Raw genomic sequence first — 23,518 nt, 5'->3', positions numbered from 1 at the left:
AGCCAGAAGAGTTCCCAGAAGTCACCTACTACAGGACAGGCCCAAGAAAGAAAGTAACAGAACGCCACTAGCCGTTACCGTCAGCCCCCAACTAAAATCTCTCCAGCGCATCATCAAGGATCTACAACCTATCCTGAAGGATGATCCCTCACTCTCACAGACCTTGGGAGACAGGCCAGTCCTCACTTACAGACAGCCCCCCAACCTGAAGCAAATATTCACCAGCAACCACACACCACACAACAAAAACACCAACCCAGGAACCAAACCCCGCAACAAACCCCGGTGCCAACTCTGTCCACATATTTATTGAAGGGACCCCATCATAGGACCTAACCACATCAGCCACACTATCAGGGGCTCGTTCACCTGCACATCTACCAATGTGATATGTGCCATCTTGTGCCAGCAATGCCCCTCTGCCATGTACGTTGGCCAAATCAGACAGCCGCTATGCAAAAGAATAAATGGACACAAATCTGACATCAGGAATCATAACATTCAAAAACCAGTAGGAGACCACTTCAGCCTCTCTGGTCACTCAGTAACAGACCTAAAAGTGGTAATTCTTCAACAAAAAAACTTCAAAAACAAACTCCAATGTGAAGCTGTAGAACTGGAATTAATTTGCAAACTGGACACCATCAGATTAGGCCTGAATAAAGACTGGGGGTGGTTGGGTCATTACAAAACCTAAATTTAATTTCCCCAATACTAATTTCTCCTTATTGTTACTCAAACCTTCTTGTCAACTGTCTGTAATGGGCCACTCTCTTACCACTTCAAAAGTTATTTTTCCTCCCTTGGTATCCTGCTGTTAATTGATTTATCTTGTTAGACTGACCTCACACTTGGAAAAGCAACCCCCTCCTTTCATGTATTTACACCTGCTCCTGCATTTTCACTTCATGCATCTGATGAAGTGGGTTCTAACCCACGAAAGCTTATGCCCAAATAAATGTGTTAGTCTCAAGGGCCACAAGGACGCCTCGTTATTTTGACTTGAGGAGCGTGTCCCTGTTGACGTCACAAAGTTGTTATATGAAATCATCCCCTCATGGAGTAACTCGGCGTGGCTACGGACTCCACCATTTGCGGACACAGGCTAAAGCCCCTACCAGACAAGGGGCAATGGAGAAGCGTTAACCGCAATGATAGTACTCTGACCAAACAATGGGTATGCTAACGAGGGTGGCTAAATAAAGTCATGAAATACTTGTACAACTTATTCATGACAGAGGAATCAAGGTGAACTCTTCATTCATTTATCGATAGAACCGCGCCTTTTTAGAAAGAGACACGTCATGCAATTAATACATTTCTAAATAAAGCTGATTAAACAACTGCACCAAGGTCACAAAGTATTAGCGATAGAGAGAGAAACTGGAAGTACAGAGCTAGGTCCATACTGGAGGGGACAGCCACCTGTCAGAGATGACCAAGAAAGTTGTAAAATGGTAAGAAAGGAAAAAAGGCTGATTCTCTACGGACTGTTCCTGGTCAAATGGCGGAAATCCGCGTTGGCCCCTTGGCTGACCCCTTTCTTTCACCATGGTGCTTCTCGGGGAATCAAACGTCCTAGAATATTAAAATGCATCACACTTTCTGGACTCAGCTGGAGCACACCAATTTAGCGATGTATCCGTTCAGACTGAATCCCCCCCTCTTCTCCTGAGTCGCTCTGAACACAGCACTTTACTGAAGCGTATTAAAACGTCAAGTTGACCTAAAACACCAGTCAAAAGGCACATGCCCTGTCAATTGCTTTATCAGGCTGTTTACAAAAGCTGGGTCAATTTTGCAGACAGCCGGATTTGTTTTTAATTCCCTCCCCAGAACCAAACTTCCTCTTTCGACATAAGAACATCCACCGTGTGTCTTTAAAAAACGCGAGACAGATCCAACGCCTAACTTTGAGACCAATTTCCTACAGCCCATGTGCGCAGAGTAATGTATTTCTTCACGGCCTTTTCTATTGATTGGTAATTAGAATCTATTGGCTTTAGCTGTAAAGAGGCCCGTTAAGTTAAGCCCTGTTTCACCGTTTGCAGGCTACCCTTAGTAAAGTGTGAAGGTTTCGGGGGCAGGACAGTAATCCCCATCTTTTACAACACAGGCGCTTTACAATAAAAAAAAAAAACAATAAAAAGTTTCAGAAGACAAGCTCTACTTCTGTGAGTGCACGAAGGAGAGAGATTAAAACTGGCCCCCTCCAACATGGGTATCTGAAGACACATGTCCCCCCAGGCCCCTTTCTCCTCTCCGCTAAGACGCAGGTTTAGCAAAATCATATTTCATCATAGGGTTAAAATTAAATACAAGGCGAATAGAAATAAGGCGTTTCCGAGTTATACTGTCCCAACCTTGAAAAAACAACACACAACGCTTTAACCCTGGATCTGTACCTTACACCAGGGGTTTTCACCCTTTTTGTCATTTGCGAACCCCTAAACAATTTCAAATGGAGGTGGAAATCTTAGACGCAGTCTGCAAACCCCAGGGGCCCGTGGACCACAGGTTGAAAACCACTGCCTTACACCCTGGAGAGGCCAAGAACGGGAACTTGCAAGATTTCCTTCCCATTTGTAATTAAATACTTATCATTTTTCCAGCAGAGAGACAGGCCTTTGTTATACCTCATGCGTAGCAAAGTTTGGCCAAAACAAACACATAGTATGCAAATTCCCTGTAAAACCCCCCACCCACTGCTAGCAATGTAGGGGCTATGACACACGGTAAGGTGGTTCTGAGTCCAAGCTGACAAATACCAGCGCATGACAACATTTTTGGTGATACCAACACAGAGATCTCTGATGCAATCCTGGGCAGGATGTGCAGGCAAGACAATGCTTCTGGGAAGGACCAGCCCCACCTCTCAGGGGCCAGCCCAGCGCTGTACATAAGGTGCTGCCTCTGACCTGGGCTTTCCATCCCCTGCACTGCAGCAATGGCTCTAATTCCGGACAAGCCGGTGAGTTCCTGGCTCCCTGGAGTCGTCTTTTCCTCTCCTGCTGCTGCCCCAGACCTGGGATGGGAACTAAAGCGAAGCAAAGGAACAGCAAGGAGCGCCAGAGAGCCAGGGGGGCATCACAGGGCAGATCTGTGACGTGCCCAGGGCGGCTTTCTCCCTGGACGCGCCAGGGGCATTCAGCAGCCGGGCGCGGGAAGGCTTGGTGGCTGGCAAGTGGGGAATGGGAAGTGAATTGACTCTGTAATGTGGAGCTGGGGGGGTGGCGGAGCGGTTAGATCAGAGGGTGACACAGCCGGAGCAGCTGCATTGGGGTTTTGGGATTAACACAGAGCAGTTTTGTGTCTAGTTTCTACATGTAGAGGCTGGTAGGGCTGCAGACAGAGGCAGCCGCACATAGACACCCGCCCTTTCCAACAGCCAGGGGCACAGGTGCTCACACACACAGACACAGACCCAAATACACAATCCTACACACAGACCCACACACACTCCTCTACGCACACAGACACAGACCACCCCCACCACAATCCCCTCCACACACACAATCCTCCACACACACACACACAGACCCAAATACACAATCCTCCACACACACACACAGACCACCCCCACCACAATCCCCTCCACACACACACAGACCCAAATACACAATCCTCCACACACACACACAGACCCACACACACTCCTCTACGCACACAGACACAGACACACACAATCCCCTGTACACACACACAGACCACCCCCACCACAATCCCCTACACACACACAGACCTCCCCACAATCCTCTACACACACACAGACCCACACACACAATCCCCTATACACACACACACAGACCCAGACACACACACACACACACACAGACCCACACACACAATCCCCTCCATAAACACACACACCCATCTCCTCACGCACACACTCACAGAAGCGCCCCTAGAAAATGATCTGACTGCCCCAGAAGCAGGCTCCTTCCATGCAACCCAAGGGGTCACTCCCTTGTGAAAAGCGAGTACCTGGACTTGGTGCTGGCAATGCCAGGAGGGGTGGAGCTGCTGAAGGGGGAGGACAGCGGTCTCTTGCAGGGGGCTATCCCTAGGGAGGGCGTGCAGCATGCAGGCGGCTGGACAGCTGTGGGGCTGTGATGGGGGGACAGAGCCCATCTGCCCCTGGGAGACGGGCCGGTCCAAAGGTAGATAGAAGGAGTGGACATGAGGAGGGATGGCTGCACAGCCAAGCTACGGGGGGTCTCCCAGTAGGAAGTCGGAGCCCAAGACTGGGATTTCCCCAGCTCTCTTCCCAGGGGCCTGGTCCCTCCCGGCCCGGGCGTGGCACTCACCCAGCAGTCTCTGTCTGTCAGACCATCCCGTACAGCACTGCCATCCCAGGAGGACTCCGCCCGCACACGTGGGTGAAGATTCAGGGCTTGGTGCCAGAGACGAGCACAGGGTGAGCGACCAGCTCGTCCGTACACGGGGATTCCCCTTGGTTCCCGGGTAGGAAGAGGGGACGCCCCCAAGGCAGCGAGACGCCCTCAGCCCCATCCCCCTGGCTCTGATGCAGCGTGAGCTCCCGCTCTGTGCACCCCCCCCCGCCCCACCATGCACGCCCCCGAGACAGTGCCTCTCCCCACACTCGGGATAGATCACCCCACCCAACGCTCCCCAGAGCGGATGGGAGTGACCTGGCTGGAAGGAGTGGAGCCCCGGGTTTCCCTTCCTGGCACACATCCCCAGCTCAGTCTCCAGCCACCAGGCCCTTTGCAAAACCAAGGTGTGTCAGGGCCAGGGTTGGTTACAGCTGCTCAGGCCACGGGGCCCTACAAGCAGGAGAGAGGATCCCTAATGGGCCGGGAGCGCGGTCCCTGAAGCTGGCTCTGCGCTAAGCCTGTGCCATCTCCACTCCAGCTTCCGGGTAAAGTTCATCTACGGTCAGTATGAAGGGGCCAACGTGGCCTTGCTCTTCAACCCCCGCTTTGAGGGCTCCCCCCACATCATCTTCAACAGCTTGGTGGAGAGAAAGTGGGGCCAGGAGGAACGGAAGGAAAACATCCCCCTCCGCAAAGGGAAGAGCTTCACTCTGAGGTTCACCACCACCACCAAGGCGTACGAGGTAGGTGAAGCTTGGGGAGGGGACACCCTTTCTCCATCAGGGCTCTGGGGGACACCCTACCTCAGTCATCGGGAGGGTCAGGACTGCATTCAGCTGGATCAGAGAAAGCTGCATCGTCACATCCCCGGCTTCATCTATGTGGGGCGTAGTGCAGTGATTGCATACACATGGGACAGCTGTGTCCCGTTTCAATCCACATCGTCGCGTACACCTGACGGGGCTTTGGCGCGTAGTGAGCGCGTGGCCTTTGGGACAGACCTCCCCGTCTCCTTTGCTTCGCTGCCGAGGCATGTTGGATCAGGAGTGGAGTGGCTAGAGCATTTCCCCGCAGAATGCCCATGTGTCGAAATGGAAACGCTTTGGGGGAATGCACCAATTTCAGTGACATTTAATATGGGGGGGGGGGAATTGAAATGAAGCATCAAAATGTTTCAAAACGACTTTTCAGTTAGAATTTTGAAAAGATTTGTATTATAATATATATAATATCGAGAAATGCATAATAAAAACCCCGCCAAAACAAAATGTTCCCATTGACCCAAAAGAAAATTTGAGTTTTGGAAGTTTTGAGTTTTCCAGCTGATCCGGAATGGGTTTTTTCTGCCCCCAAAATGTCAGAATCTCCTGCGGAACAGAAATTCCGTGTTTTGACCGGCCATGGTCAGGAGTCGATCGTAACAATGTTTTCCAGCTGGGGAAACTGAGGCACGGGGAGCGGGAGTGACTCGCCCAAGGTCACCAAGCAGGCTAGAGTGCTATACACTAGGCTGCACTGCCTCCCAAATAACTTTTGGATCGTGAAGCCCTTGCTCAGGCAGGGCGAGATGCCCACCCTCCCATCCTCGTTGCTCCCTGGGCAGGGACTGGATGAAATTGTTCATGTGCAGAAGGCCAGCCCCATTCTCTGGAGGGAGTAAGTGGGACTCAGATGGTGCCCAGGCCTCGTGCTGGCCGCTCTGCTGGGGGTGAACTGTCCTCTTATTGTAGGCAAGGCTCCTGGCTCAGTGGACTGAACTTTCCCCGCCTGCACAGCAGCCCTGGGGGAGCAAGGGCTCAGTGGGACGTGACCCAAAAACCCACTCAATGCTGGACCCTGGGGGGGAACAGGCCCCGCTTTGCAAACGTCCAACAAGCCCCGGACGTAGGCCCCAGCCCAGCCCCTGCTGCCCTGGAAAGACGCCCTCGTCTAGGGGGCTGGGGCCCCCGCCCTCTCGTCTGACACTGCCCGTTCCTGTCCAGGTGACCCTGAACGAGCGTCACCGCTACGAGTTCCGGCACCGCCTCCCGCCGGAGGGCGTGCGCTTCCTGGAGGTGGACGGCAACGTGAAGCTGGAGGCTGTCAGCTGGGAAGGGGGGGGCAGTTACTGGACCCGCTTCCCGCCGGTGCCCCGTTGGGGAGCCTCCCGCGTGTATTAGACGGCGCACCCCTCCCACCCCGACCCGCCTCAAGAAGAGGGTGTGATGGTGCCTCCCATAAGGCTTTATGGAGATATGCTTATGAATGTATATAGGACAGAATTATGCCATGTAACATATCTCTGTAAAGGTTATGATCTACTGAATCTATTAATTTGTATGCATGTTTCATTTTTGTATTCAAAGTTATGAATGCTGGGTGTGTACTGGCTTGATTTTTAAGTAGCCTTTCTGAAGCATTTGGTCAGCTTCTTGAGAAAGGAATGTGCAAATTAAGTGCCCAGTCAAGAAGCACTTAAGGGACAACGGATCTTGGAATGCTCCAATCCACATAAGACGTCTACTTGAGGGCGGTCAAGGTAGCATGTGACCCATGGATGCTACCTATAAGTTCTGAGTCATGCATGGATATGTGACTGGCCCATGTGACTCCAAAACTCCATTTTGTAGCTGGATTCTACCCAGGGGGAGGGAGGGGTGTCCACCCACACGAGAAAGTCTATTTAACCCCCAGGGAGACGCCTCCATTTGGTCTTCAGCTGGCTAAAAAGAGAGCCTCTCCACCCCCAAGGCTGCTGTGCAGGCGGGGAAGGTTCAGTCCAATGAGCCGGGAGCCTACCTGAAAAAAACTGGAACAAAGGACAGTAACTACAGGGGGTATGAGTGATTGCTGGACTCAGACGAGAAGGAGACTAGTCTGTAAAAGGAAGCTTACTGGAATTCCTGTAAGGGTGAGGTTTTATCCGTATTCAGTTTTCTTAGACATAGACTTGAGTGTTCTATTTTATTTTGCTTGGTAATTCACTTTGTTCTGTCTGCTATTAGTTGGAACCACTCAAATCCTACTTTCTGTATTTAATAAAATTACTTTTTACTTATTAATTAACCCAGAGTATGTATTAATACCTGGGGGGAGGAGGGGCAAACAGCTGTGCATATCTCTCTATCAGTGTAATAGAGGGTGAACAATTTAGGAGTTTACCCTGTATAAGCTTTATACAGGGTAAAACGGATTTATTTGGGGTTTGGACCCCATTGGGAGTTGGGCATCGGAGTGTTAAAGACAGGAACGCTTCTTAAGCTGCTTTCAGTTAAGTGTGCAGCTTTGGGGCGAGTGGCTCTGACCCTGGGTCTGTGCTGGAGCAGACGGGCGCGTCTGGCTCCGCGAGGCAGGGTGCTGGAGCCCCAGGCCGGCAGAGAAAGCAGGGGCAGAAGTAGTCTTGGCCCATCAGTCGGCAGCCCCAAGAAAATTTCTGGGTTCCAACCTGTCTCAGGCAGCAAACACCGAGGTCGCTGAGCTGGACAATGTGCAGGAAGCCACCATGGGGAGGGCCTGTTCCCCCCAGTCCCTGAGCCCCGCAAACACCCGTGTGTGCGTTGATCCTCACCACCCGTTGGAGAAGGAGGGACTGTTCTCCCCGCTGTACGGAGGAGGGAAGGTTATCAACAGCACACATAGGAGTCAGCTGCCCAGCGACTTTCACTAGGAACTGAACTTCCCTTCCAGAAAAGGAGCAACTAAAGTTCAGGTGGAACCTTCTACCGCGCACAGGGCCTGTCTGCTTATCCTAGGTGTCACCGTCACCTGCGAGCTGTGAGCGTTCCACGGCCCTCTCCGTTCAGGTCAATAAGTTCTCTCTATCCCCACCCTAAGAATCTCTCACGCCGGGCTCCTTGCCAGATGTTAAAAGGAGCAGATGCCTTCATTTGGGGACCCCGAGATACAAGGCTGGAACTCCCTGAATGCAGTGGCCCCTTGTGTGCATGCTCCCTTGTCACACTGAACATAGGGATTTCATGCGGTATGGGGAGCTACAGACCCACTCCTAGTCCAGCTCCTCTTGGCCCTGCTGGTATGAAGACTCAGGCCTAGGCATCTTCTCCTCCTCCTTCCCTTTCAGCCATTTCTGTTAGCTAGTTAGCTTTTGGGGTGGGGGTAGTTATTGGTGTTCAGTATTAAAATCCCTACCTATGCCTAGGGCCCTACCAAATTCCCGGCCATAAAAAATGCATCACGGACCATGAAATCTGTCTCCCTCCATGAAATCTGGTCTTTTGTCTGCTTTTACCCTACACTATACAGATTTCATGGGGGAGACCAGCATTTCTCACATCGGGGGTCCTGACCCAAGAGGGAGTTGTGGGGGGCTCACAGGTTATTTTAGGGGGTCACAGTATTGTCACCTTTCAGAGTAACAGCCGTGTTAGTCTGTTTTCGCAAAAAGAAAAGGAGTCCTTGTGGCACCTTAGAGACTAACCAATTTATTTGAGCATAAGCTTTCGTGAGCTACAGCTCACTTCATCGGGTGTTGTCACCCTTACTTCTGGGCTGCCTTTAGAGCTGAGCAGCCAGAGAGCAGCAGCTGTTGGCCAGGTGCCCCGCTCTGAAGGCAGCGCTCTGCCAGCAGCCGCACAGAAGTAAGCGTTACAATCCCATACCGGGCCACCCTTACCTCTGCACTGCTGCTGAGGGCTCTCAGCATTGATGCAAGCGCTGGTAGTGAGGACGTGCACCGCTGACATAAGAAGTGATATGCAAAAGCGACTTAATTACTGCAAAAAGAACAGGAGGACTTGTGGCACCTTAGAGACGAACCCATTTATTTGAGCATAAGCTTTCGTGAGCTACAGCTCACTTCATCGGATGCACGCAGTGGAAAATACAGTGGGGAGATTTATATACATAGAGAACATGAAACAATGGGTGTTACCGTACACACTGTGAAAGCAGAATGGATCATATTGAAAGTATAATTCATTAAAGAAATGCATCTGGTGGGTTTGTTGAAATATAGTTGTCAGGAAGAGAAACATTAAGGAGTGTGAGACAATGGGTCCTCAAACTAATTAACTTAGAGTTTCTACTGAGCTAGGAGATTGGTAAATGTTAGTATGCAAATAAGATATGTATGTATATTTGTCAGTTTCTGCTTCCTTTTGTCTCTTATGTTAAATTGGCTTTGGCTTATCTGTATAAATAAGTTAGCTTGAGCTTTTGCAGAGGGCTCACATATCTGGGTGCATTGGCAAAGTGCTTTGCTAATAAACAGAGTGGTCTGACAAATTCTGTAACTGACTGAACAATCAATTGAGATAACCCACTACCTTCGGACCAGCCTTGAATAATCAAGGTGGGCCATTTACAGCAGTTGACAAGAACGTCTGAGGAACAGTGGGGGGTGGGGGTGAAATAGTTTTACTTTGTGTAATGACTGTACATTGAGGTAATTTAGGTCAATTTAACTTAGTAGTGTAAATATGTCCTGAAGTTCTGAGGAACTGAATTTCTGTTCCAGGAAGGAAACAACTAAAGTTCAAGTGGAGCTGTTCTATTTACAGAGAGATCTGTTACTGCACATAGGACCTGTCAATTTATCCTGTATCTCACCTTCATCTACCAGCTATGAGCCTTCCATGGAACTTTCTGTGTACATTAATAATTTCCCTATTCCCATTCCAAGAATCTCTCAGGCCAGGCCCCTTGCCCGATAAAGAATCCTTCCAGAATCTAGGAGCACACGCCTTTCTTTGGGGACCCCGAGATACAAGGTTGGAGTTCCCTGAATGCAGTGGCCCTTGGGGCTTTGCACATGCTCCATTGTCTCATACAATGTACGGACTCCATGCTGTATGGGGAGTTACAGCCCCACTCCTAGTCCAGCTCCTCTTGGCCCTGCTGGTACGAAGGCTCAGAGCCAGGCACCTCCTCCTCCTCCTTCCCTTGCAGCTATTTTCCGTTAGCTAGTTAGCTCTTGGGGTGGGGGGCGGGGGAGTTATTGGTGTTCAGTGTTAATCCCTGCAGATCCTGAAACAAAGCCCATGTCCCAGCAGTCCTGGTTTGACTCAAGCCAATGAGTTGCTCCAATCTGGAGTATGGGGTGTATTTCTGGGAAGTGCCCAGACATAGTAATTAAGCCTGCTTCAAAGTTTAATAGGGCACCTCCTGGTGAGTGTGACCGTGTTCTGGGCTATGTATGGTGTTGTACCAATAAAATAAAAACCAGCAGGATCTTATTAAAGGGAAAAAGGCAAAATACCACATTTATTGTGGATACAGAAAGAATCCTAGTAAGCAGTTAGTTATAGTTATAACATTCCATTCAATCTCATATTTATTCACACATTCATTCAGACAAACACACACACACAGGGTCTGCAAGGTTGTTATCATAGTTACCAGCCTTAGAGTTGCTCATGCCAAGCCACTGGCCAGGTGGCCTGGACATGAGGAGGGAGCAGGGCCTTGTCAGATGCTCATCTGATGCTCCTGGAAGTTGGTCTGCAGAATCAGACCCCAAAGTTCTCACTTTTTAGAGTCTATTTTTATAGGAATTTCTTCCTATGCCAGTCTATGGGAATTGCTTCATCATGCTGTTGCTGAATCAATCAGCAGATGGCACATTCCTGACGGCTCCAAGATGTTATCTTGTTCTTTGGTTCTCCCATTCTTGAGGCTGTTGGGTGGATTCCAGTCTGCCCTCCGGGGCGGGGGGGGGTCCTCTGGTTATTTCCACTTGACGCCTTCTTCAGCCAATGGACACTGGATTCTTAGGCTGGCACCTCCCTGATCATTCAGTTATTATCCACACCAAGCATCCATCCACATACATCCTCTATCTCTATTTTAATCACAATGGTTAATACAACAAAAGGGCGGGGAGTCTCTGGGTGCTGTTTCTGTTGTTACAGAGTATTGCTTTGAGTCTCTCTCTCTGTGAATTGCTTTGAGAACAGACTCAGTCTTAGAATGTAATAACACAATTAGCAGCTTGCAAGTTTCACACATAGAGGGAGAGAAAGTACCAAAAACCAAGAGACCTCTTCATTAGTAATACCCTGGAATTGAAACTCTGGGGAATCAAACTCATTTGTGATTTTTAATACAGAACTTCTTTAATATGATCCAACATAATCCCCCTTTTGACACTAAGATTTATAATCGTCAGTGTCACTTTCTATGTAGCCTATTCAAGAGAAGGTACTGTGAGGCAATTTGAGTTTGTGATTCCAATTCATGCCACATACATGATCCTACTGATGTATCTTTACTATAAGGTTCTGGGGCAACAGGCAAGGTGAGGCACACCCACTTTTGAGGAGTCCATTCGGTACAACCTCTAGTGTCCAATAGCTTCCCTCCCTCCCCAGCCCACTGGCTCAAGGTCCAGGGTAGCCAAAAGGATCCCATGTGTAATATGGGGAGTGGGTTAACCTTCAATACCTTTGCCTCCAGGGACTGTTGGTGTGCAATTTTGACAACAATTTCTCCCATTAACAAGTCTGGTTTACAATAGTGGAAACATATTGCATCCATTCATATTGATAAGTGTCAAACAATGATCTCTTTCTTTTTTAACAAATGCATCAAACCCTTAATATTTCCCAATATGACCCAGAACATTTTGTGTTCCAAAGTAGCTAGGGGAAGTATCTGCATTTCAGTGCATCCCATAGCTATGGCTGTGTAGTTTCCTATTTCTAATATTTTTTTTTCTTATGGATAAGCCATGTGGTAGTATTAAGCCATTACTAAAGATTCCATTGGCCTTTTAGGTTACCCAGACCAATTTGGACCAAGTCTACATTGGCATGTACTTGTTTTTGTATCAGGCTGTCCTGTAGCTGGGACAGAAAGCTTAATTTATTTTTAAGTTCCTGCAGGTCTTCAGTATTTTTTTTTAAACACACAACAGTGCTAGCAACAACACAAAACACAAGACAAAACATAGAACACAGAACACAATTTCTATTGTGACAGTAGATTCATGGTATTGGGTTGCTTTTCAGCTGGCAGCTTTTCCTGATTTTCTGAAAGACAAAAAAACATGTTTCTACCCCTTTTGGGGTGGCAGATTATTGCTTAAAATATTTCTTTTACAAATACCCTTGCTGATTGCAGGCAAAACAGAGAAATTGCCCCCATATTTTCCTGTTTTTGTTCTATAGGCAGGCCAGGTTTCAAAGGCTTTTATCTTTTAAGGGTTATGGGGAAATTATCCCACTGTTTAGTCATTAAATCCCTGAGTTTTCCTTCTTATACAGCAGACCAAATTTATAATGTTTTTCCTGCTGTGTTAAGCTTTAAGTTTTATTTACAGGTAATAACTGAGAAGCATCATTACCATACGACCTTAAAGGATTTTTCCAAAAATCATACACACTATACGTTGTTACAGGGATACTTATTATCATTAAATTTATTAAAATTATCTTGTTATCCCATGCCTTTTATTTAGACAATTTGTTTGCTGACCAGGTATGTCCTTTATCTGCAGCTCCTTTGTGCTGCTAGTTCTTTCCTTCCTTTATCATTTAGGTAATTTGCATTTTCACAGAAACTTCCTGCTTTTGGATTTAAAGCCATCAGCAGCTCAGAGACTCTATCTTAAAAGGGACACAATCAACTTTCACCAGAGTTTTGATTACTTTTAACTTCTGCTTCCAAAACACACAGCAATCTGAAAAAGAAAACCCAACCTATTGTGGCTCCCTTTGGAGCCCTAATAGCATTTTAATTAAGTAGCATGGTATGTTTGCATTTCTTTTGCCCCTTCTACAATATACCCTGCACATGTTCTGGGGCAAATGCACATTTCTTCCATAGTTTAACTTCTATAACATTATCCAGATCCATTTTTACATAAGGTGTCACTTTTTCTTTTTTTGCTTACAGAGTTTTCATGTACCTTTATCAAAGTGACAGTCTGATTACTCAGAGCCATTTTAAGACTCAGTGTTTCTAACATTGCTTCTTTTTGTTTTGTGCACCTCACCCCTGCTGTTGCTTCAGAGAGGCACTGTCTTTTTTAATTTTTTTTTTTACTACAACTCTCATCTGCTATTTTGTTACAAAAACAAACAAAAAACAAACAAAAAGAATCCAAATTTTTTTTTTTATATTCTCCTGATTTTGACTGCCCTGCTGCAGCCACAACTTAATAACATTTTAAATTTTGTAAAGCAGTGAGTTACCTTTTAAGGGTTAAATGCCAAATCCCAAAGCCAAACAACACTAATTACCTGTGTCTAGCAAAAAGGTCTGTCAGTTTTGCAACTTTGAATTAAAGAGTCAAATGGATTTTTAGTGGCATTATTTAAAACAAAAACAAAACTAACTGGTCCTTAGAACTTGACATATTTACACACACACAGACAGATACATACACATTTTCTTTTCCTTAACATCCCTTCCACACTGCTCTGTTTTTTACATCTTACATTCCCTTTATACATTTGAGGCAGTTAAGTTCCAATAGAACCCTCTTATGTTCTTTTAGCAAATTTGACTAAATTGTCCAGTCAAATGATTTTAATCAGATAGTTTATTTTTGCCTGGCTAATTTACAGACATTCCTTTGGAAAAGGGCCCATTTTTCTTTCAGAATGGCTGCAAAGAAACCAAGAATGCTCTAACACTTTTCCTTTTTAACATTTTCGGTTAAAAGTTGTTTGGGTGAAATACAAAGTTTAACTGCTTAATTCCCTCCAGCCTCTGCAGAGTTAACTTTTTCACTCTTTTTGTATTCCTGGAGTGCCTCTTTCACTATTTTCATCTGGCTTTGGATATTTGTAGCCAGCACCTTCCAATTGTCTGCTCCCTTTTCCGTTTGTGCCTTTTCCTCTTTACATGAAAACAAGCGGAGGGAAGAATCCTTACATGCCTCCCACAACAACCAAATTGCTGCTGCATCTCTTTTGGCAGCACTAGAAGGTTTGTATATGAGGATATACTGAGCCAATCTATCCTCTAGGTCCGAAATAGTGCAGACATCAGCTAGGGCTTGTTTAGTCCAAGGACTGTGCCCACATTTTTGAAGGATTTGTTTAAAAGGTGTAATTTCTTTAACAAAAGGTGAGGTTGGAGTTCCTTCTGACTCCATTCCTCCCTCTGGTACTGGCTTACCCTGTTTTCTTTTAAACATCTTAACATGGATATTTCAATCTCTTTGTCACTGCTGGGATTACTTAGCAAGTGACACAGCCTAGATTCTGAAATCATAGCTTAATCTATGCGTTTTTCCCCTGCTACCTTCCCGGAGGCCAGCAGGTCCCCTGCTACCTTCCCAGAGGCCAGCAGGTCCAGTTAACCTATTTCTCCCTGCTACCTTCTCGGAGGCCAGCAGGTCTGGTTAACCTATTTCTCCCTGCTACCTTCTCGGAGGCCAGCAGGTCTGGTTTAATCTGTTTTCCCTGCTACCTTCTCGGAGGCCAGCAGGTCCCCTGCTACCTTCTCGGAGGCCAGCAGGTCCCCTGCTACCTTCTCGGAGGCCAGCAGGTCCCCTGCTACCTTCTCAGAGGCCAGCAGGTCTGGTTTAATCTGTTTTTCCTGCTACCTTCTCGGAGGCCAGCAGGTCTGGTTTAACCTAATAGAAATGCCTAGCTCACTAGAGCTGGCGGTGTGCACACCAATATTTACAATAACTGAGGTTTTTTACCAATATTCCCCCTTTCGCAATTCTCCACCAAAATGTTGTACCAATAAAATAAAAACCAGCAGGATCTTATTAAAGGGAAAAAGGCAAAATACCACATTTATTGTGAATACAGAAAGAATCATAGTAAGCAGTTAGTTATAGTTATAACATTCCATTCAATCTCATATTTATTCACACATTCATTTATACACACACACACACACACACACACAGGTTCTGCAAGGTTGTTATCATAGTTACCAGCCTTAGAGTTGCTCATGCCAAGCCACTGGCCAGGTGGCCTGGACATGAGGAGGGAGCAGGGCCTTGTCAGATGCTCATCTGATGCTCCTGGAAGTTGGTTTGCAGAATCAGACCCCAAAGTTCTCACTTTTTAGAGTCTATTTTTATAGGAATTTCTTCCTATGCCAGTCTATGGGAATTGCTTCATCATGCTGTTGCTGAATCAATCAGCAGATAGCACATTCCTGACGGCTCCAAGATGTTATCTTGTTCTTTGGTTCTCCCATTCTTGAGGCTGTTGGGTGGATTCCAGTCTGCCCTCCGGGGCGGGGGGGGGGTCCTCTGGTTATTTCCACTTGACGCCTTCTTCAGCCAATGGACACTGGATTCTTAGGCTGGCACCTCCCTGATCATTCAGTTATTATCCACACCAAGCATCCATCCACATCCATCTTCTATCTCTATTTTAATCACAATGGTTAATACAACAAAAGGGCGGGGAGTCTCTGGGTGCTGTTTCTGTTGTTACAGAGTGTTGCTTTGAGTCTCTCTCTCTGTGAATTGCTTTGAGAACAGACTCTGTCTTAGAAAGTACTAACGCAATTAGCAGCTTGCAAGTTTCACACCTAGAGGGAGAGAAACAGCACCAAAAACCAAGAGACCTCTTAATTAGTAATACCCTGGAATTGAAACTCTGGGGAATCAAACTCATTTGTGATTTTTAATACAGAACTTCTTTAATATGATCCAACAATGGGACCATGGCTCCATAAATCTGTCTATAGAGCACATTCCACAACCATCCTGCACCTGCTCAGACAGTAATGAGATCTTTCCATATCTTGTGTCTGGCTTCAGGAGCCAGGAAAGGAAAGGGTAGCCCACGCCACTAAGAATAACTTTTAGTATTGAACCTCACCTATGTTAATGGGCCAGGTCAGAAAAAAGTGTCCCTGCTTGCATCATTTCAAACAGTCCTGTATTGCTAGAGATGTGAGCATCACATGCTTTTCCTGTGTGCTTTTCCTGTGTGCAGCTTTTTATATTATCTTGCCATGTGGTCTTTCTTTCTTTGTCCCAAAGACAAGCTGTCCTTCAATGCTAATGTCACTGAAATGTCCCTGATGATCCACCATAACCATGGAAATCTTCCCCTTTCTGTTTATATACTCAGTGGCAAAGTGGGAGGAGGACAGAATCAGGATATGCATCTCATGAATCACCCCACCACAATTAAGGAATCCCACAGCATTGAATCCCTCTGTGATTTCCTGCACACTGCCAGAGTCACAATCCTGTGGAGCAAGGTGCACTTACTGGCCTTACATCCACTTGGATGACAACAGCTCCCACCATTGATTTTCCAACATCAAACTGATTGTCCGCTGACTGACAGCAGTCCAGGGTTGCAAGCTTCCAGTGCGTGATACAGACCCATTTCTCCGCTGCCAAAGCGGCTCTCAATCTGGGGTCTGTTCTGGAGGGCTTGGATGAGCTTGATAAACAATGCCAGGAACATGGCTTCCTCATCCAGAAGTTCTGCAGCCACTGTTGGTCATCCCAGGTTTGCATCATGATCCCATCCAACCACTCACTGCTCAGTTCATGAGCCCAGAAGAGAAGAGTACAATACGGGAAATAACAATGAAATTGGTCATTTTAAGAGGCAAGAAAACAGCAGATTATGGGATTTATGCTCTCAGAAGTCCCTGAGAGGAACACTGGTCAGGATGAGCTCTACCCTGACATCTGGTGGCGAGTCCCGGTGGGTAATGGAAAAGAACTTCAGGGGCTGATCTCATTTGCATAGGCACACCCACCCCGCTTAGATGGTCACTTTGGCTGCTGTGGAAGCCCCAGTTTCTCTGTTATCGGGGCAGGAAGAATAAACTGTTATTATCCTGATTATGTGAATCAAGGACAGTGGAACTGTCCTTGGCCTTTTGTTATGATGGAGGGACTCACCATCAACTAAGCAGCACTCACTAGGCAAGGGTCATGGGTTCCAAAACCCAGGGAATTGAGAGAGGGTGAGGATGTGTATTAATATCTGGTGGTATGGGCCTTACATGCTAATTACACCTTCTCTTCTCTCTATGGTAGAATATCAGAGTTAGTTTTGATTCCACTAGGAGTCTAGTTACAGGCTACTGAGTTGAATTCACTTTGGGCCAATAGTGTGCTAACACTGAGGCTCCCCTATTACAAACTGAAATCACTAAAGAGCTAAAATTACTAAGAGCTGAAATCACTGAGTGTTGTGTGAAGTAGTGGGGGGCCTGAAGATATATTGTGGAGCAGTTTGTGGGATGGCTGGCGGAGCGGAGTGACTGGTGGAACAGAGCAGTTTGCGGGACGGCGGGAGCGGCTCGCGGGACGACTGGCAGAGCGACTGGCAGAGCAGAGCAATTTGTGGGGCGGCTGGTGGAGAAGAGCCCCACGGAGAGGTTGGACAGTCTGCTTCGGACCACGTAAGGTGCCCCAAACCCCCCCCCATTTCCACCCAGGTTGGGAGGTAAAACTCTGCAGATAAACTTTCAAACTCTGGGGCTGCACTGACCAGGGACAGAGACTTTTGGGTTGTTGGACTTTTGGGACTTTGGGGGACTTTTGGGTTGCTGGACGCAAGAACCAAAGGGAAAGGACATGGCCCAATTTGCTTGGGGTGGGTTTTGGCTCATGGGTTGCATTATGAATCCTGTTGGTGGTGTTTCCCCAACATAATGCCACCTTGTTTCTCTCCGTTATTAAAAGCCTTTGCTACACTCAGACTATGTGCTTGCGAGAGGGGAAGTATTGTCTCTTAAAGGCGCCCAGCGGGGGTGGTGTATATTTGTCCCAGGTCACTGGGTGGGGGCTCGAGCCAGTTTTGCATTGTGTTATTGGAATGGATCCCCTAGATTGCTTGTTGCTGCCAACTCTGAGGGGCAGAAGGGTTACAGCACATTGCACTGTAACGTGCCCCACAAGCTAGTGCACCAGACAGTGACGCAGGGCACACTGGAAAGCTTTTGTATCTTTTGCTGACAACCTCTCACTGGGAGGACGTGCCGGCAGAGGCAGCCAAGTGTGCATGTGCTCTCGGGAAATATCAATGGTGGAAGCAGTATGCTGGAACAAAGGCAACCAGTAAATCCTCCTAATTTAGACAATGCCTAGGTGAGAACAGCAAAGGGGCGCACAGGGCTAAATGCTCTTTTCTGCCATCCTCCCCTTCACGATAAAGTGCCCCTGACTTTCATCCTAAAAGGGGGACTGGAGGGAGAGAGGAGAGGGCATCCACCTCTTTCTTACCACATCCCCACCAAAATGGTTCCCCGTGATACCCCCCCAACCACAGCATCCCAATTTTATCCTTTCAGAATACAAGGGGGAAGCAATTGCGACCTGTGGCCTCACCATTTACTCTGGGCACCGGCTGCCATTGGACATGGCAATTCCTGGGTTCTTAGCTCTCTAAGAATCAGAGATTTGTTCCTAAAGGGCCAATTGGCAACATCTCAGCAGTATCGGGGAGAGATAGGGCTTCCAGACACTGGACACCCTGGGTTTGCAGACACCAGGATGAGATTCCGTGTAACACGGTGTAACGATGCTGGTTCTGGCAGGACCCAACTGAGAGTGCCAGTTCTGGACAAATTGCTTCAAGCTGGGCAGTTACAGCCCGAGGCTGGGGTTTTTCCACCTCTAAGGCAAACCAAACCAGCCAGACAGAGAGGACTTTGGTTTTACCCCACTGGCTGACCACAAGTCACACAAGTAATTCCCTTAGACACTCCAGTTTCCCAGTATGACCACCAGCGCCACTCGTTATGGGGACAAATGGTTATGAAAACCAACACCCCAGTAAAAGAAGAAAGGTTCTCTCGATCCCAAAGGACCAAGCCCCAGACCCAGGTCAATATACAAGTTAGATCTTACTCACAAATCACGCTGCTGCAAATCCTTTAGAATCTAAAGGTTTATTCATAAAAGGAAAAAGATACAGATGAGAGCTAGAATTGGTTACATGGAATCAATTACATACAATCCTGGCAACGTTCTTGGTTCAGGCTCACAGCCGTGATGGACTAAACTGCAGGTTCAGATCCAGTCTCTGGAGAACATCCACAGCTGGGATGGGTCTTTTAGTCCTTTGTTCAAAGCTTCAGTGTAGCAAAGTCCACCCAGAGATAAGAAGCAGGACTGAAGACAAGACGGAGGGGCTGCAGCAGCTTTCTATATTATCTTGCCATGTGGTCTTTCTTTCTTTGTCCCAAAGACAAGCTGTCCATCACATGGCATGGAAAAACCTCAGTTCTGTCCATAGGCAGGTCCCTGCACACCTTGCTGAGTCCCCAGGCATGTCTGCCTTCTCAGTGGGTCAATTGTGTAGCTGATGGTCCTTAATGGGCCATCCAGCAGGCTAGGCAGAGGTGAGACCAACTTGTCTGGAGTGTCACACAGAAGCATAGTGTAAGTTTGAAATACAGACAGTATAGAGCCAATATTCATAATTTCAACTATAAAAATGATACACACATACAGACAGCATAATCATAACCAGCAAACCATGACCTTGTCTTAGACACCTCATTTGACCCCCTTTATACAAGATTTGGTGCCACACACCACACGATCCATTGTCAACAGCCAAGCTCTAAGATACAACCGCATTTGCTCCAATTCCTCAGACAGAAACAAACACCTACAAGATCTCTATCAAGCATTCTTACAACTACAATACCCACCTGCTGAAGTGTAGAAACAGATTGATAGAGCCAGAAGAGTTCCCAGAAGTCACCAACTTCAGGACAGACCCAACAAAGAAAATAACAGAACGCCACTAGCCGTCACCTTCAGCCCCCAACTAAAACCGCTCCAGCGCATCATCAAAGATTTACAACCTATCCTGAAAAATGATCCCTCACTCTCACAGATCTTGGGAAACAGACCAGTCCTCGCTTACAGACAGTCCCCCAACCTGAAGCAAATACTCACCAACAACCACATACTACACAACAAAAACACTAACCCAGGAACCTATCCTTGCAACAAAGCCTGATGCCAACTCTGCCCACATATTTATTCAAGTGACACCATCATAGGACCTAATCACATCAGCCACGCCATCAGGGGCTCGTTCACCTGCACATCTATCAATGTGATATAGGCCATCATGTGCCAGCAACGCCCCTCTGCCATGTACATTGGCCAAACCGGACAGTCTCTACGCAAAAGAATAAATGGACACAAATCTCACATCAGGAATCATAACGTTCAAAAACCGGTAGGAGAACACGTCAACCACCCTGGCCACTCAGTAAAAGATCTAAGGATGGCAATTTTGCAACAGAAAAGCTTCAAAAACAGACTCCAACGAGAAACTGCTGAGCTTGAATTAATATGCAAACTAGATACCATTATCTTGGGTTTGAATAGAGACTGGGAGTGGCTGGGTCATTACACATATTGAATTGATTTCCTTAAGTTAAGTATCAGAGTAACAGCCGTGTTAGTCTGTATTCGCAAAAAGAAAAGGAGGACTTGTGGCACCTTAGAGACTAACCAATTTATTAGAGCATAAGCTTTCGTGAGCTACAGCTCACTTCCTCAGATGCATATCGTGGAAACTGCCTTAAGTTAAGTAAACTCACACCTTCTTGTCAACTGTCTAAACGGGCAATCTTGATTATCACTACAAAAGGTTTTTTTTTTTCCTCCTGCTAATAATAGCTCATCTTAACTAATTAGCCTCTCACAGTTTGTATGGCAACTTCTAACTTATCTGTATGTATATATATATTGTGACAAAGCTCCGTCCTTGCCTCCGTGGGTCCCGCGTTTCCTGGCGGATTTTGCTAGCCTCAGAGGCTCACTGTGACCCTCCACGTAACCCTTCTTTCTCTAGAGACAAGGGTCACAGTCTACCGAGCCATTTTCATCATAAGCCGGCAAGGGAGGTGAGAAGCTATCCTTCCTTGCACAGTCCCTGTTGTCTCCCAGTCTCAGTGATTAATCAGGGGACAAAGGTCGGCGTGGAGCCCAGGCCCACCCTCTACTCCGGGCTCCAGCCCAGGGACCCTAATAGTATCAGCTATGGTAGCTGACCTTTTAGAAACATGACGACATGTACAATTCCCTGGGCTACTTCCCCCACAGCAGCCCCCACTTCCTCAAGCTCCGCTTCACCCTTACCTCAGGGCCTCCTTCATTGTGCCTGATATGGTGTGTACTGCTCAGCCTCTCCAACAACGCAACTTCCTCCCACAGCTCCTGACATACACCCCCACCTGACTGACTAGGGGGCTTTTAACTAGTTTCAGCCAGCCCCTGATTGGCTTCAGGTGTCCCAATCAACCTAGCATTCTCCCTGCCTTCCGGGAAGTTCTTAATTGGCCCCAGGTGTCTTAATTGACCTGGAGCAGCTTCCATTTCACTTAACCTGGTACCAGGAATTTGTTTAGCCTGGAGCTAATATATCTATCTCCCACTTCTTTTCTATAGCCATCTGGTCTTGCCCCGTCACAATATATATGTAATCTTACTATATGTTCCATTCTATGCGTCCGATGAAGTGAGCTGTAGCTCACGAAAGCTCATGCTCCAATAAATTTGTTAGTCTCTAAGGTGCCACAAGTCCTCCTGTTCTTTTTACAGGACCTTGGTTGCAACAATGATCTATACGGTCCCAGTTTATGTCAATAACGTCACACACGGACATGCAGATTCCTACTAACAAAAGTGGGTGGAATCCAGAGGCAAGAGGAACTGTAGAAGTGAGCGTGGAGGCCCCACCTCTCAGGAGCCAGGACTGTATATAAGGTGCTACCTGTGCCGTGAGCTTTCAACAGACAGCAGCTCCTTCACTGCACAGGAAGAATGACAGCTCCAATGGCTCTGGTTTCTATCACCAACCTGGTGAGTACTGATCCTCTCTCCACTCAGGGCTCCTGTAGGTGCTGCTGCCTCAGGCCAGCCAGAGGCCGGGGCAGGAATAAAGTAAAGGGATGCAGAGCAGCAATGGTGAGTTTGTGAAGCGGTCATGCAAGGAAACTTTTACTACAAGCTTCATTATGAAGAGAAGCATCAGCACTGTTTGTACTGAAAAATGTCACGGTTGCAGACTGTGCCAGGGATGTTGTGTTGTGGTGTTACCTAGTTCTGTGAATTTGCCTCAGTATAGAGCATTTTGTTTTCACACACTGCCCTTAGAGGAACGTGACAGGCACGTTTGTAAATCTGAAAAATGTTTAAGCCTCTGATAGGGGAAGTTAAAACCCAAATTCATGTTAATCCTTTGTCTACTGCTTTTTCCCGCGGCATCTGCTCTGCATCCATCATGTTTCTGTAGGTTAGTCTTCACAACAATTGGGAGGCCGGATTGCAGCAGGTGTGGATGCACCCAAAATACCTTTGATCGACCTACTGTACTAAAACTAGCCAAGTTGCCTTGGTGACAGGGTCTAGCCTCCTGAGTACAATCCCGCCCACGACCCTAGGTGCATACTGGGGTGGCTAGCCCATGCCGCTGCCCGTACCACTGTGGCTACACTTCTGTTTGTTGTGAGCTATCTTGATCACAGCTAGCTCGGGTACATCTAAACGTGCTGTCCCGATTCATAGATTCTGATGCCAGAAGGGACCATTGTGATCATCTAGTCTGACCTCCTGTACAACATAGGCCAGAAAACTTCCCCAACATAATTCCTAGAGCAGATCTTTTCGAAAAACTTCCCAGCTTGATTTAAAAATTGTCAGTGATGGAGAATCCACCATGACTCACAATCCACCATGATTGCAGTGTACACTTACCCTTTATGAGATGAGGCTGCGGGAAGCTTTCAGACTCCCCAGTGTCATGCTGCTGCCACATCCAGCCCGGTGGGGTCAGGTGGGTGTGGGGTTCTCAGAGATCCTGTCAGATCTGCTTTAGTTTGATCCACATAGGGTGTGACTTGTCAGGGCTGCAAACCTCTTCTCCTCAGATGTCTCTCTCTTCCAGGGGACTCCTTGCAACATCTCTGTCGCTGGGGGCTTTCTCCTTGGGATGTTGGTGAATATCCGTGGCTCAGTGCCAAAGGACAGCCAGAGGTACCCGACAAGGATTTCTTCACATATTTACAAGATTTTCACCCATGAGGGTTTAGGAAAAGGCCGCTCTGAAAAATAAAAAAACTCAATGCCCCTCAATGAAACACCCTCATTCCCCTCCCCCTTTATCTGCTGGGTAGATACAGTGTAAGCCCCCCTCTCCCAAAAACACTGCTCCCCTTTACACTGCCCCCACTTGGGAGAGACATCCCGGCCCATCAGCCCTCGATGTGGCAATTTCCTGCAATAGCCTTAAAAAACCGCATTGCATAAAGTTTATATATTATTGTGG

The 23,518-nt window shown here is 47.3% G+C and overlaps 1 protein-coding gene across 1 annotated transcript; it reads left to right on the top strand.

Moving 5' to 3' along the window:
- Window positions 1-2,947: 2,947 nt before the first annotated feature.
- Window positions 2,948-6,496, top strand: LGALS7 (galectin 7). Its single transcript, XM_073322389.2, has 4 exons — window positions 2,948-2,971; window positions 4,329-4,417; window positions 4,876-5,080; window positions 6,320-6,496. Exons 1-4 carry the CDS (start codon window positions 2,948-2,950, stop codon window positions 6,494-6,496), a joined length of 495 nt encoding a protein of 164 aa, XP_073178490.2.
- Window positions 6,497-23,518: the final 17,022 nt, after the last annotated feature.

Source organism: Lepidochelys kempii, chromosome 23 (assembly GCF_965140285.1).
Source record: "Lepidochelys kempii isolate rLepKem1 chromosome 23, rLepKem1.hap1, whole genome shotgun sequence".
Classification (NCBI taxonomy): Eukaryota; Metazoa; Chordata; order Testudines; family Cheloniidae; genus Lepidochelys; species Lepidochelys kempii.
Note: the sequence above shows the minus strand (reverse complement) of the source record. Positions and strands in the feature narration are given on the sequence as shown.